This window comes from Mirounga leonina, unplaced genomic scaffold, assembly GCF_011800145.1.
Source record: "Mirounga leonina isolate KUSES-001 unplaced genomic scaffold, KU_Mleo_1.0 Mir_154, whole genome shotgun sequence".
NCBI classification, from domain to species: Eukaryota; Metazoa; Chordata; class Mammalia; order Carnivora; family Phocidae; genus Mirounga; species Mirounga leonina.
In genome coordinates, this window is record NW_023270389.1 from 46,623,282 (window position 1) to 46,636,526 (window position 13,245).

Consider the following 13,245-nt stretch of genomic DNA (forward strand, 5'->3'; position numbering starts at 1 on the left):
GCATCATGATTACACTTTATTCTTTATTCACTTTGATAGTTCATATTTGTAAAATTGAGCATGAATTATTTTTTATAATTTTTAAAATGTAATTGTTAAAAAGAAAAAAGAACACTTTAATTTTTAAATTTTCTTTATTCTGAAATAAAAACATATTTTAGACTTTACATATTAATCATAAATAATAAAGGTATTTGAAATGTTCCAAATTAGATGTGACATATAGAATACTAACCTATAATAAATATATGTTGTTTTATAGTCTCAAAGGAAAAAAAAATGTGTGATCGAGGAACAGATGTTCATTGAATAGTTTATTTGATTTTAAATAACATGGAGTAATTGTAGAAGAAAGCAAAGTATAGAAAGTATTTTTTCATATTTTTCATTCATTTTTATTTAACTGCTTCCAAATTTAACTGGTTATTTTAGAATGAATAAACTTTTTTTTTAATATCCACACTGAGTTGAAATTCAACATGAATATATCTTTAAAGTTCTTAACAAATAGCTAAGGTAAAAAATTGTTCCTTTCTTATCATGAATTTGTGTAACACTAGCCCAACTGAGAAAACAAACAATGGCGTGTGCTTTTTAATTATAAACAGTTCAAACATAATTTAAATTTTTCGTAAGTTCAGTGACCTTCCCATAAGATACTTGGCAAATGCAAAAAAAAAAAAAAAAATTCTGGAGTTTCCTAATAATTACTGACAGAATAAATTTGAACAAATAAATGTGGAAAATAAACAGTACTATCAAATAAGTTTACCCTTTCCCTAAGTTATACGTGTACACTTGGTCTTATAAACAACTGGAAACTCAATCTATCTGGTCCCCTTGGGTGGACTTTGACTTCCTCAGGTTCGTATTCATCATGATTTAAATCTTGGAACTGCATCCAAGAGGAAGCTTAACAATAGTGATTGTTTATTTTGTAGGTTTTAAAGAAGCTAGAGTGCCAGAGAAGACCTTTGAAGTGTGAAGAGATTTCCTGTAATTGAAACCAAAATGTCATTTATAGATCCGTATCAGCACATTATAGTAAGTCATACTGTTTATATATCTTTTCTGGGAGGGAGGCTGATACACTTCTGCAGGAGTCTTGCTGGCATTGGCCAATAAAGTACAACTCTAAGACAAATCCAGAACAGAGGTACTTGGAGGGAAAAAAAAGTCCAAACCATGTGTAACAGTATAGAACTTTCACGGAACAATAAAAGATGTAGTTACCACTTAGCACTTATCAGTCTGTGTAAGTTCTACCCTTCATATGCACTGAGAGAAGATAAAGGAATTCTTGAATTGAAGGCTATATTTGGGTATGTGTTGCCAGGGTAAAGTGTTCTGTAAACTTTCCCTTCGCTGTTCTTAAACCAATTCTTCTGTAGGTGGTTAGTTCATAGTAAAGAGTAATTTCAAATTTTAGTATGTATTTTTCCAAACTCAGTTTTCTGATTAAAAAAAAACAGGATTTCTTTGCTGAATTCAACGATCCAGTTAGGCTTATATGGACTAGAAATAGTTTTTATGGACATTAAGGAATAATCCAGAGCCTTATTGTTACTTCAAATGAAGCACTTGTTCTCTTACCCTTCATCCTTCTCTAGCTACCATCCTCTCTCTTTCCCTGCCTGGAGAGCAAGGATTAACATATTACAAGTGTTTTCTAGTGCCTTCTTCCCCTCTATTCACAACTTGAGTCATTAAAAACTGCACTCAGCTTTCCTACTTCACAAAGAAGCCTCATCAAGGACCTCTTTTGGTGCTGAATTCAGTGGACTCTTCAGTACCCCCATCCTCCCCCAACATCCCACCCTGACCTCCCCCAACCCCGCTGGTCATTCTCTTCTTAAAACTCTTCTTGGGCGCCTGGGTGGCTCAGTTGGTTAAGCGACTGCCTTTGGCTCAGGTCATGATCCTGGAGTCCCTGGATCAAGTCCTGCATCGGGCTCCCTGCTCAGCAGGGAGTCTGCTTCTCCCTCTCCCACTCCCCGTTTGTGTTCCCTCTCTCACTGTGTCTTTCTCTGTCAAATAAATAAATAAAATCTTTAAAAACAACAACAACAACAACAACAACAACAACAAAAAACTCTTCTTGATGGGGTGCCTGGGTGGCTCAGTTGGTTAAGCATCTGCCTTTGGCTCAAGTCATGATCTCAGGGTCCTGGGATCGAGTCCCGCCCGCATCGGGTTCCCTGCTCAGCCGGGAGTCTGCTTCTCCCTCCCCCCCAACCCCCTCGTGCTCTCTCTCTCTCAAATAAATAAAACCTTTAAAAAAAAAAACTTCTTGATTTTTCTGTGGTTCTGTTTCAGATTTCTCTGGTTTCGTTTCCTATTTTCTTGCAATTGGTTCCTTCTTAGTTTTCTTTGCAAGCTGCTGTTCCTGTTGGACTCTTTTTTTTTTTTAATCGATGTATAGCATACATAAAGTGCATAAATCTTAATTGTTCAGCTTATGGATATTAACCTATGTATTCCTCTCATGAAACCACCATCCAAATAAAAATACACAGCATTAAAAGTAATGCAGAAGAGTTGCTCATGTCCTTTCCAGTCAGTAAACTGCACAAAGGTAACCAACATTTGACTTCTATGACCATAGATAAGTGTTGCCTGTTTTTGACCTTCATAGGGATATCTGCCTTCCACATTACATCTGTGAGATTCATTCATGTTGTTGCAAAGCAGCAGAATTGCACACTTTTACATTGCCGTGTAGCATTCCCTTATCTGAATATACTATGAACTCTCTAGTCCCCTGGTAACTCATCTCCTCGCTGAATGGCCATGGCGCCGCTACTGGAAATCAAGTAGCCATATGTGAGTGGCTTGATTTCCATGCTGTTCTATTGGTCTATTAGGCTTTGTTATATAATGACAGTTGTACAACATGTCTATCTTAATTTCTTTTTTTTTTTAAGATTTTATTTATTTATTTGTCAGGGATTAAGAGAGAGAGAGAGTGAGAGAGAGAGAGCACAAGCAGGGAGAGTGGCAGGCAGAGGGAGAAGCAGACTCCGTGCCGAGCAAGGAGCCCAATGCGGGGCTTGATTCCAGGACCCTGAGGTCATGACCTGAGCCGAAGGCAGATGCTTAACCGACTGAGCCACCCAGGTGTCGCATCTTAAATTCTGTAGCTTTGAAATGTATCTTATATATGGTAGTGTAAAATCCTCCAGCTTTTTCTTCTTCAAGATTGTCTTGGTTATTTTTAGTCCTCTGCATTTCCATATAAATTTTGCAATCAGTTTGTCAGTTTGCACACACACACACATACACAAAACTGCTGGGATTTTTATTGGCCCTGTAATGATTTTATAGACCAATTAAGGGAGATATGATATGACAAAGATATTGAATCTTCCCACCCATTAATAACACATGAATCTAATCCAAAACTAATGTTATTTAGATTACCTTTAATTCTCTCAAAAGTGTATTGTAGATTTCAGTAGGATATCTTTTATAGTATTCCCCCCATTACCTGCAGTCAGACCTTATACAGAAGCAGATGATCCTCCTTCTGACGTATCATCAGGTCAGTAGTAACCTAACACTACGTCACAAAGCCTGTGTTATTCACTCACTTCATCTCATCACCTAGGCATTTTATCATCTCATATCATCGCAAGGAGAGTGATAATACAAGATTCTTTGAGAGAGAGCGCACATTCACATAACTTTTATTACCGTATGTTATTATAGTTCTATTTTATTATTAGTTATTGTTGTTAATCTCTTACTGTGTCTAATCTAGAAATTAAACTTTATCCTAGGTATATATGTACAGGAAAAAACAGCACATAGAGAGTTTGTACTACCCACGGTTTCAGGCATTTATGGTGGGGCACCTGGGAGGTTGCTTGGAATGTATTCCCTGAGGCTAAAGAGGGATTATTATATATCTTTTTTTAGATGTATTTCTTGATAGTTGATGTTTTAGCATCATTATTTGTAAATTTTATTTTCCAATTAGTTTTTGCATTTATATCAAGATACAATTGATCTTTGTAGATCTAATAAACTTACTGAATTTCTTTATTAATTTTAATAGTTTGTAGGTTCTTTTGGATTTTCAACTTACACATTCCTGTTATCTGTGAATAATGCCAATTTTACTTCTTCCTTTTAAATTTTTAAATATTTATCTTTAGAGCTTTATTAATTGTAGACCATCTACTTTAGGTATAGCACCTAGGTTTGGGAATGTCACATTTTCATAATTGCTCAATGAAAAATATTTTCTAACTTTTTCTAACTCAGTCCCTGAACTGAGCTTTGACTCAGGGGGTACTTAGACACGTGTATATTAATTTTCAAACAGTTGTCTTTGTCTTTGATTTCTAATCTAATTCCACTCTGTTCAGAGAACATACTCTTGCATGATTTTTTGTTGTTTGTAATATGTTTATACATGATTATGGCCTAGCATATTGTCTGTTTGGGTAAATGTTCCATATACAACAATATGTTTCCATTTCAACTTTTGCTTTATGAATTTTGAAGATATGTTATTAGTGCATATAACTTCTGGATGTATGTATTTCTCTAATTGATGTTTTATCATTATAAGTCCTTTTTTTATCTCTAATGATAGCTTTGTTCTAAATTTTACTTTGTCTTTTATTAATTTGACTTCTTCCAGTTTCTTTGATTGGTGTGTATGCATCCTTTTATGTTCAATTTATATTTTTCCTTTTATTTAAAGTGTGGTTTTTGTGAAAAGCATATAATCAGGGGTGCCCGGATGGCTCAGTCGGTTAAGCGTCTGCCTTCAGATTCCCGAGAGGAATTCCCTAGAGGGAGTGACATGTAAGCCTAGACCTGAAGGTTTAGCACAAGGGAAGTGAAGAAGGAGAAAATTACTTTTCTGGATTGGAAAAAAGCAAATGTGAGGTAATCTGGAGATGAGAAAGTTCATTTAAGGAAATGAAAGAAGTTCAGTATGGTTGGAGTATAATACATTTCAAAGAATATAATTATTTCAAATACCCTTCCTCTCATACCTAAACCTGACCAGGCCTTCTTACTGACCGCTGTATAGTCTCCACATGTCTCTTGTCAGATGACCTTGTGAGCTGGCCATTTAGTTTCTTCTCTTAACGTGGCAGAGTATATTTAAAAATCAAACGGCACTCTGGATATTTTAACTCATTGCTGTCACCTTTTCTCGCAAATTTTAACTATAGCTAAATATTTAGGACATAGTAATTACCGACGCGTCATCTTAATATGATGAAGCTTGAAAACCACATATCTGTATCACGGTTTTCGTTACCTTTCCCAGCATCAGAGTGGGACATTTAATTCATATTCCAATTTATAGCGCTTTTAAATGAGGATCCCTAAGAGCTTTGTAGTTTTGTTCTTCTTGTTCTTTCTGTGTATGTATGAAAAACACTGTGTGTGTTTGTCTATGTAAATTGTTTTAGTGACAAAATTCCCTGCCCTGGTTTTCACAGAAAGATACTTTTCAAAATATATAAGTGAGCATACTCAGCACAGAATAGTTTTAGTAAAAAGGAAAGATGGGGAAAACTAAGTCAGCTAACTTGTAATGAGTGGTACCAGACGGGCCAACACCGTTTTGGCACAGAAGTTTGGCCTTATATTCCCCACACCTGTGATGCAGTGACATGTTGGGGAATCCCTTGGGCTGATGCAGCAATTCACAGCCAGCAAGTTCTCTTGCTTCCCACAGTGCTGGCTTTTAAGAACCTGGTAGAAACTGGAGCGATAAACATATGGCAGAATTCAGTGTCCATATGCTCAGAGTCCTCGTGAGGTACTTTCTAACCTGAAGAATGTTTGTGTCTCCAGGATTTATTGAAATTCTTTTGGACCAATCTTACAAGGATAGGTCAAGTATAAATTATTTATAAAAATTTCCATCTTTTTACTCTGAAAATGAGTCACTTCCCTGGAGTGAAAAAGAATCCACACCTCTTCCCACCACCCTATTAGCAGTGGAGGGCCACTGTCCCACATCCACAGAACCCAAGGTTGTCTTCACATTAGACATAGTCAACCACATGGGTGTGCTAGCATGAGTGCTTGCTAAAATACAGGGACCTTTGAGAAACGTCATTGTGGGTGACTGGAAATTTTACCGGGAAAGTAGAAAGATATTATTCTAGATTATTATGGTAACATGGTGGGGGAGGGGTGCAACACAGGGTAAGGAATCAAAGAGCTAGTATTCTAGTGCTATTTCCCGTCTTCAGTTACGTGCTCCTGAGCACTGAAACTGAGTTTTAGCGGCTTCGTGTGGAAAAACAGGGTATGAATAGTACCTGCTGTGTCTGCTTCGCAAGGCTTTTATAAATAATAAATTGCCATGTGTCTAAAAGTATTCTCTAGACACAGTAAAGAAAGGTATTTCCAGCTAAGGGACATCAGAGGGTGAGACACGGCTATTGAGAAATCAGAAATATTAAAGGTGGCCAAAACCTCCTGTTGCAAAGCCTAATGCAGTGCGAAACTAACAATGAGTTTTAGGGCAAATAGCACATTTGTTGTTGTTGTTCTAGAAAAGTGAAAAAGAGGATGGTTAGTGATCAGCTTCTCACCTTTCCCTGATACCAGTCATTCTTTAGGGTGCAGTCTATGGAATTTTCAACTTAAAACGGGGTTGGTTTATGAGGGTACTAATCCTCAGAAGGCTCACACTCTCTCGAGGCTGCTCAGTCTCAGCCTCTTCCTCTCTGGATCAGCAAAAACAATGCTTACCACTCTGGTTTTTGGTGCTCTCTTTGATTTTTGATCTCTTTCCTGGTAGTTAAGACCTTTCTATCTTGTTAGTTCTTTGTTACTCTATTAGTCCATGTTCTCCAGAGAAACAGAATCAATAGGTGATAGAAAGGTAGGTAGATAGATGGAGTCTTAATTTAGCTTATAAACAACAGAAATTTGTTGCTCAGAGTTCTGGAGGCTGGGAAATCCAAGATCAAGGTACCAGCATGGTTGCATATGGTGAGGGCCCTGTTCCCTGGTTTGTAGCCATTCTGTCCTCACAAGGTAGAAGAGGCAAGGAATCTGTCTAGATTTTCTTCTATAAAGGCACAAATCTATTCATGAGGGTTCCTTACACCTCCCAAAACTCTAATCTCATAATCTTTGAGGGGTTAGGATTCCAACATATGAATTTGGGGGGGGGGCACAAACCCTCAGACCATAGCAGTTAGATCTAGATACAGAGACTTATTTTGAAGAATTGTCTCATGTGGTTATGGAGACTGGGAAGTCACACATTCTGCCATCTGCCGAATGGAGAGCCAGGAAAAACAGGGCTATAATTCAGTCCACTTCTGACAGCTTGAGAACCCAGGGGGCTAATGGTATAAATAGCAGTCCAGGGTCAGGAGAAGATGACATGAGGGGTTTCAGCTCAAGCAGTAAGACTGGAAGAAAAGAGGCAAATTCCTCCTTTTGTTCTATTCAGGCCCTCAACAGATTGGATGATGCCAGCCCACACTGGGGAAGGCAACCTACTTTCCCAAGTCCCTGATTAAATGATAATCTCATTTGGAAAGACCCTCACAGACACACCCAGGAGTAATATTTAATCTGAGCACCCCGAGGTCAGTCACAGTTACTTTTTGGAAAATCTTTACTTATTTTGTAAAACCTTATTCAGTTTTTAGTTATTTTCTGTGGGAAGTGTTTATGTCAGAAGTGTCTTATGATTGTTTAACCTACCATTATTACAAATGGAGTTCCCCCATTGTGTTTACTTTAGATCAGTGGTGCCTCTAGATAATCCCCAGAAGATAGATTAAAAAAAAGTTTCATCTTAAAAGATTTCCACAAATGGTAAAATTATCCCCCCAACTTGACGTTCAATATTGATCTCTGTGAAATTTTAATGTTGGAGGCTGGGTTGGTTTCAGGGGATTGGCGATATAATTTCATTTTACAGATGTGGAAACCAAGGCAGAAAAACTGAGTTGAAATATCAGGCAGTTTATTATAAATATCCTTGTCTTTTAGTTACGAATCTTTCACTTACTGCTTAATGGCAAAGATGAACTAAGACCAAGAGAAGGTTTTGAAGAAGGTCCTTAAAATAAATTACCCCAGGGGCGCCTGGGTGGCTCAGTTGGTTAAGCAACTGCCTTCGGCTCAGGTCATGATCCTGGAGTCCTGGGATCGAGTCCCGCATCGGGCTCCCTGCTCAGCAGGGAGCCTGCTTCTCCCTCTGACCCTCCCCCCTCTCATGTGCTCTCTGTCTCTCTCATTCGCTCTCTCTCAAATAAATAAATCTTTAGAAAAATAAATAAATAAATAAAAATTACCCCAAATGGCATCTGTAAATATATCTATATTTTCAAGTCTGTTTGATCTACTAGACTTAACATACACATCTGAAAATCATCATTGCAAAGACATCGTAGATTTGAACAAACATGGCATATCCACTAGGTCAGTAATTCCAACCTACATAAATATTTCTGTTACCCAAAGCATCTTTAAGAATGTGTGGGGGGAAATGTTCAAGCATGCATCGTGCTTCATGTGTTCTAATGAGCCCCTCCAGGACAATGAAGGTGTACTTCTCTACCTCCTGGTCTTAACTCAGCCATAATTACTGTATAGATTTCTTCAGGAGAGTATAGATTTCTTCAGGAGTATTGCAGTAGGAAAAAAGCTGATGTTAAAAAAAAAAAAATCTGTGTATGTGGTACTATGGTACTCAGTTACATTGGACCAGAGTCTATATCTCAATTAAAAGTTAGGTGCTAAAAATTTGGGTGACTTGAATTTTAGGTATCTTGAAGATGTTATAGTCACTATAAATTTATGGTAAGTATGTCATTAAGTGAGTATTTTATTTTATTTTATTTTTTAAAGATTTTATTTATTTATTTGAGAGAGAGAGAGCACATGAGAGGGGGGGAGGGTCAGAGGGAGAAGCAGACTCCCTGCTGAGCAGGGAGCCCAACGCGGGACTCGATCCCGGTGCTCCAGGATCATGACCTGAGCCGAAGGCAGTCGCTTAACCAACTGAGCCACCCAGGCGCCCATTAAGTGAGTATTTTAGATGCAAGCTGTCACCATCAAATATTTCTTTTTTGTACTGGTTTTCTGCTAGGGCAGTCTCAGTAATCCTGATTAAAATAGGACTTAAAATCTTTTAACTTCAGTGAAAATGAACTCTATATTTACTTTAATTTTTAAATATATATACATATTTATTATGATATATATTATTACTGTATTTAATATATATATTTTCGTGTAAGTGGGGAAAGCTTCTTGTTCACGAAAGAGAAGAAACTCAGATTTCTGATTATGATTTTCTTTTAATAAAGAAAAATCTGGCTCTGCTGGAGCTAACAAATTCTGTTGACAAATTAGGTGCTTGGGACATTAGGATAATTTATGCATATGGCAATCCATGACTGAGAATTCTTTTTTTTTTTTTAAGATTTTATTTATTAATTTGACAGAGAGAGAGAGAGCACAAGTAGGCAGAGGGAGAGGGAGAAGCAGGCTTTCTGCTGAGCAGGGAGCCTGATGCAGGGCTCGATCCCAGGACCTTGGGACCATGACCTGAGCTGAAGGCAGATGCTTAACGACTGAGACACCCAGGTGCCCCCATGACTGAGAATTCTTAAAGCAAGCTTAGAGAGCATTATAGATTGTAAATAGATGAGCTGGCCACTCATAAAAAATGTGAGAGAATAGTAACACAATGCCTGTGCCTCTCAAAGTATTAGAATGAAACTCCACACCAGGAAGTGAAACTAAAAATAGGTATCTTATCTAAAAAAGTATCCTAACTCCTAGATGACATCAGTGCAGAAATTCATTTGAAACATTTCTGAGGTCTGTTTGAAATTGCCTGTTGCTGATTGTGATGATCACAATCTCTGGGTTCAGTAATGAGATTCTCCAGTCTTTATCACACTAACAGTCTTTGGTTTTAGTTTGAGTTAAAATTAGGCAATGGCAGTTAAGTAGAGAAAGATACTTGCATGCAGACTCTACCTTCTCTTCCATCAGATTTTTGGTTCTTCCTTTAACAGCAGGACTTTCAGCAGATTAGAACAATCATCAAATTGATTTTGTACAAGCTGACTAGTTCTTTTTTCCAATGCCCAGTCATTTTAGTTACAGATGGTAATGTAATTCTCCAGAATGAACTTAATACAGTAACTATTTTCCTAATGACTGGGGAATTGGAATTGCGAAAAGAAAAAGTTGTGATTTTCACTATGGAAAAGATTAGGGATGAGAAAAGACACTCAAAGTCAGGTAATCCAAGACCTGAAGGCAGAGCTTAATCTTGTAGCTGAGTTAGTGTATTGAGCTTATATTTGACATCTCAATTGAAATATGGCATCTCTTTTTGCCAGCTACCAACTAGCATTGTGCTGAGTCATTACTTTCTTCCAGAGAACACTGGTTGTGGATTCAATAATATCATTTCCTCTGGAACCACCCCTGAGACATAACCAAAAGTCTCCTATCCAAGTCGGAAGCTAGCCTAGTCCATACTAATTTGAACTTATATGTGATACTGGCCCCAGGAAACAAAGAAAAGAATTATCAAAAGATGTTTGGATAGTTATTGATTGACACTAAGCATTTTTCTCTAAGAATTTGTACTTACTTTATAGATACTACAATTTTTACAGCTCTAAGAAAGAGATGGGCATGATTTTGACACTCCGGTTCTGAAAATAACTTACAGGTCATCTGAAGATTTATGATATTTCCAAAATTAACTTATAAAAACCAAGAAAATGATTGATTTGCGCCTTATTTCCTGTGAAGAGTATGCAAGTATTTCATTCATTATAGTCAAGACAGAGTTGAGGCTAATGGAAATAAAAGCAGATTAAAACAGAGCCGAATGATAGAGGAAATAACTCAGTTAAAACAGGAACTTCAGATCAATAACAGATATAATAGACTAGATGATAACTGTACCACTTTAATAAGTGGAAACAGCCTTTTTCACTATTAAGGTATTGGTATTTGGTATTATTCTCTGTGTAAGTCAAGGAAGACATTCTCTGTGTAAGTCAAGAGAGTGAAGACATTGGGGGCAGCAAGAATAGGTTCTAATTCAAATTTAACTTTTACTATCTATGAGATACTGGGAAATTATTTAACCTCTCAGACTCTCACTTTAGTCATATATAAATATAAATAATACCTATTTTATAGGGTTGTTGCAAAAATTAAATGAGGATTCACATCTAGAAGAATATGTAACATATGGTTCATACTCAATGAATCCTTATAACATTATCATCTCTCTGTATGTTTTTTTTTATAATGTTGAGCTTTTTTTTTTTTTTAATATTTTATTTTAAGTAATCTCTACACCTGGTGTGGGGCTTGAACTCCAACCCAAGAGAGTGGAGGGTATTGGTGTAATTTCTTCCTTAAGTGTTTGGTAGAATCTATCTGAGCCTGGTGCTTTCTGTTTTGGAAGGTTAAGTATTGATTCAGTTTCTTTATACTGATTGTCTGTTTCTACTTGTGTGAGTTTTGGTGGATTATGCCTTTCAAAGAATTGGTCCATTTCATCTAGATTATTAAATTGTGGGCTTAGAGTTGTTCATAGTATTCCTTTATTATTCTTTTGATGTCCACAGAATCTGGAGGGAACGTCCCTCATTTATTTATGATATTTGTAATTTGTGCTCTTTTTTTTTCTTATTTAGCTTAGCTAGAGGCTTATTGATTTTGTTGCTGTTTTCAAAGAACCAATTTTTAGTGTGAACGATTTTCTCTATTGATTTTCCATTTTCAATTTATTCATTCCTGCTCTATTTTTTACTATTTTTCTTCTGCTTACTTTGGATTTAACTTGCTTTTCTTTCTCTAGTAGACACTTAGATGATTGATTTTAGATCTTTCTTCTTTTCATATATGCATATCATGAAATAATATATGAAATATACATGTGTATGAAATAATAAATATATCAATATACATATTATTTAATTTCCTTCTAAGCAGTACTTTTACTGCATCCATCTTAATTTTGCTAAATTGTAGTTTCATTTTCATTCAGTTCCAGATATTTAAAAATTTCTCCTGAGACTTCTTCATTGACATATGTGTTATTTAAAAGTGTGTTATTTAATCTCCAAGTACTTCGTGATTTTCCAGCTATCATTCTATTTTGGTTTCCGGTTTAATTCCGTTGTGGTCTGAGAGTATACACATTGTATGATTGTCCCACATGATCTTTTTTTTTTTTAAGATTTTATTTATTTATTTATTTGACAGAGAGCCAGTGAGAGAGGGAACCCAAGCAGGGGGAGTGGGAGAGGGAGAAGCAGGCTGCAGAGCAGGGAGCCTGATGCGGGGCTCGATTCCAGGACCCTGGGATCATGACCTGAGCTGAAGGCAGACGCCTAACCGACTGAGCCACCCAGGCACCCCTGTCTCATATGATCTTAAGAAGAATCTGCATTCTGCTCTTGGACAAAGTAGTCCATACATGTCAATTATATCTAGTTGACTGTTGGTGCTGTTGTGTTCAACTGTATTCTTACTAATTTTCTGCCTGATCTTTCTTTTTTTTTTTTTTAAGACTTTATTTGTCAGAGAAAGAGAGAGAACACAAGCAGGGGGAGTGGCAGGCAGAGGGAGAAGCAGGCTCCCTGCTGAGCAAGGAGCCTGATGCAGGACTTGATTCCAGAACCCTGGGTCATGACCTGAGCCAAAGGCAGATGCTTAACCGACTGAGCCACCTAGGCGTCTGAGATCTGTCTATTTCTTATAGGGGGGTGTTGAAGTTTCCAACTATGATAGTGGATTCTTTTTTTTTTTTTTTTTTTTGGTGGGGGCTGTGTGTGTGATTTTTGGTTATATAAAGCTGAGTAAGGGACAGGTGGGGCTAGGTAGGGAGAGATAGATAGGGGGCTAGGTGCTCAGGCTCACAGAAATCCCAAAAATGTGGCAGTGTGAGGAAACCAGAGATAAGGGAACAAACCAGACCACCCTGCCCTAGGCATGTGGGGTGGGTGTCTTTTTTATGATAATCACCTGTGACCAACAAAGAATAACCAGACCCTAAAAAGGAAGTAAGCCATTGAAAGTGTTATGACTAGTCCTAGCTCAATGGTGATATCATTAGAGATGTTAAAAGGATTTAAGTTCCCTGGTTAGCTTCTATAAAAGACCAACCCTAAAGGCCCTCAGTGGCAACCCTTGTAGGGACTCCTCTCACTCTTGAAGCTTTTTCTGTATCTTCACTTAATAAACTTGTATCGCTTT

The 13,245-nt window shown here is 37.1% G+C and overlaps 1 protein-coding gene across 1 annotated transcript in view; it reads left to right on the forward strand.

The window, feature by feature from the left end:
* PLA2G4A (phospholipase A2 group IVA) overlaps positions 1-13,245 on the forward strand; it is a 152,648-nt gene that overhangs the window by 31,435 nt on the left and 107,968 nt on the right. The window contains exon 3 of the mRNA XM_035010687.1: positions 942-1,044. Coding sequence (XP_034866578.1) covers positions 1,012-1,044 — 33 coding nt within the window. The 5' untranslated portion in view covers positions 942-1,011. The remainder of the gene's footprint in view (positions 1-941; positions 1,045-13,245) is intronic.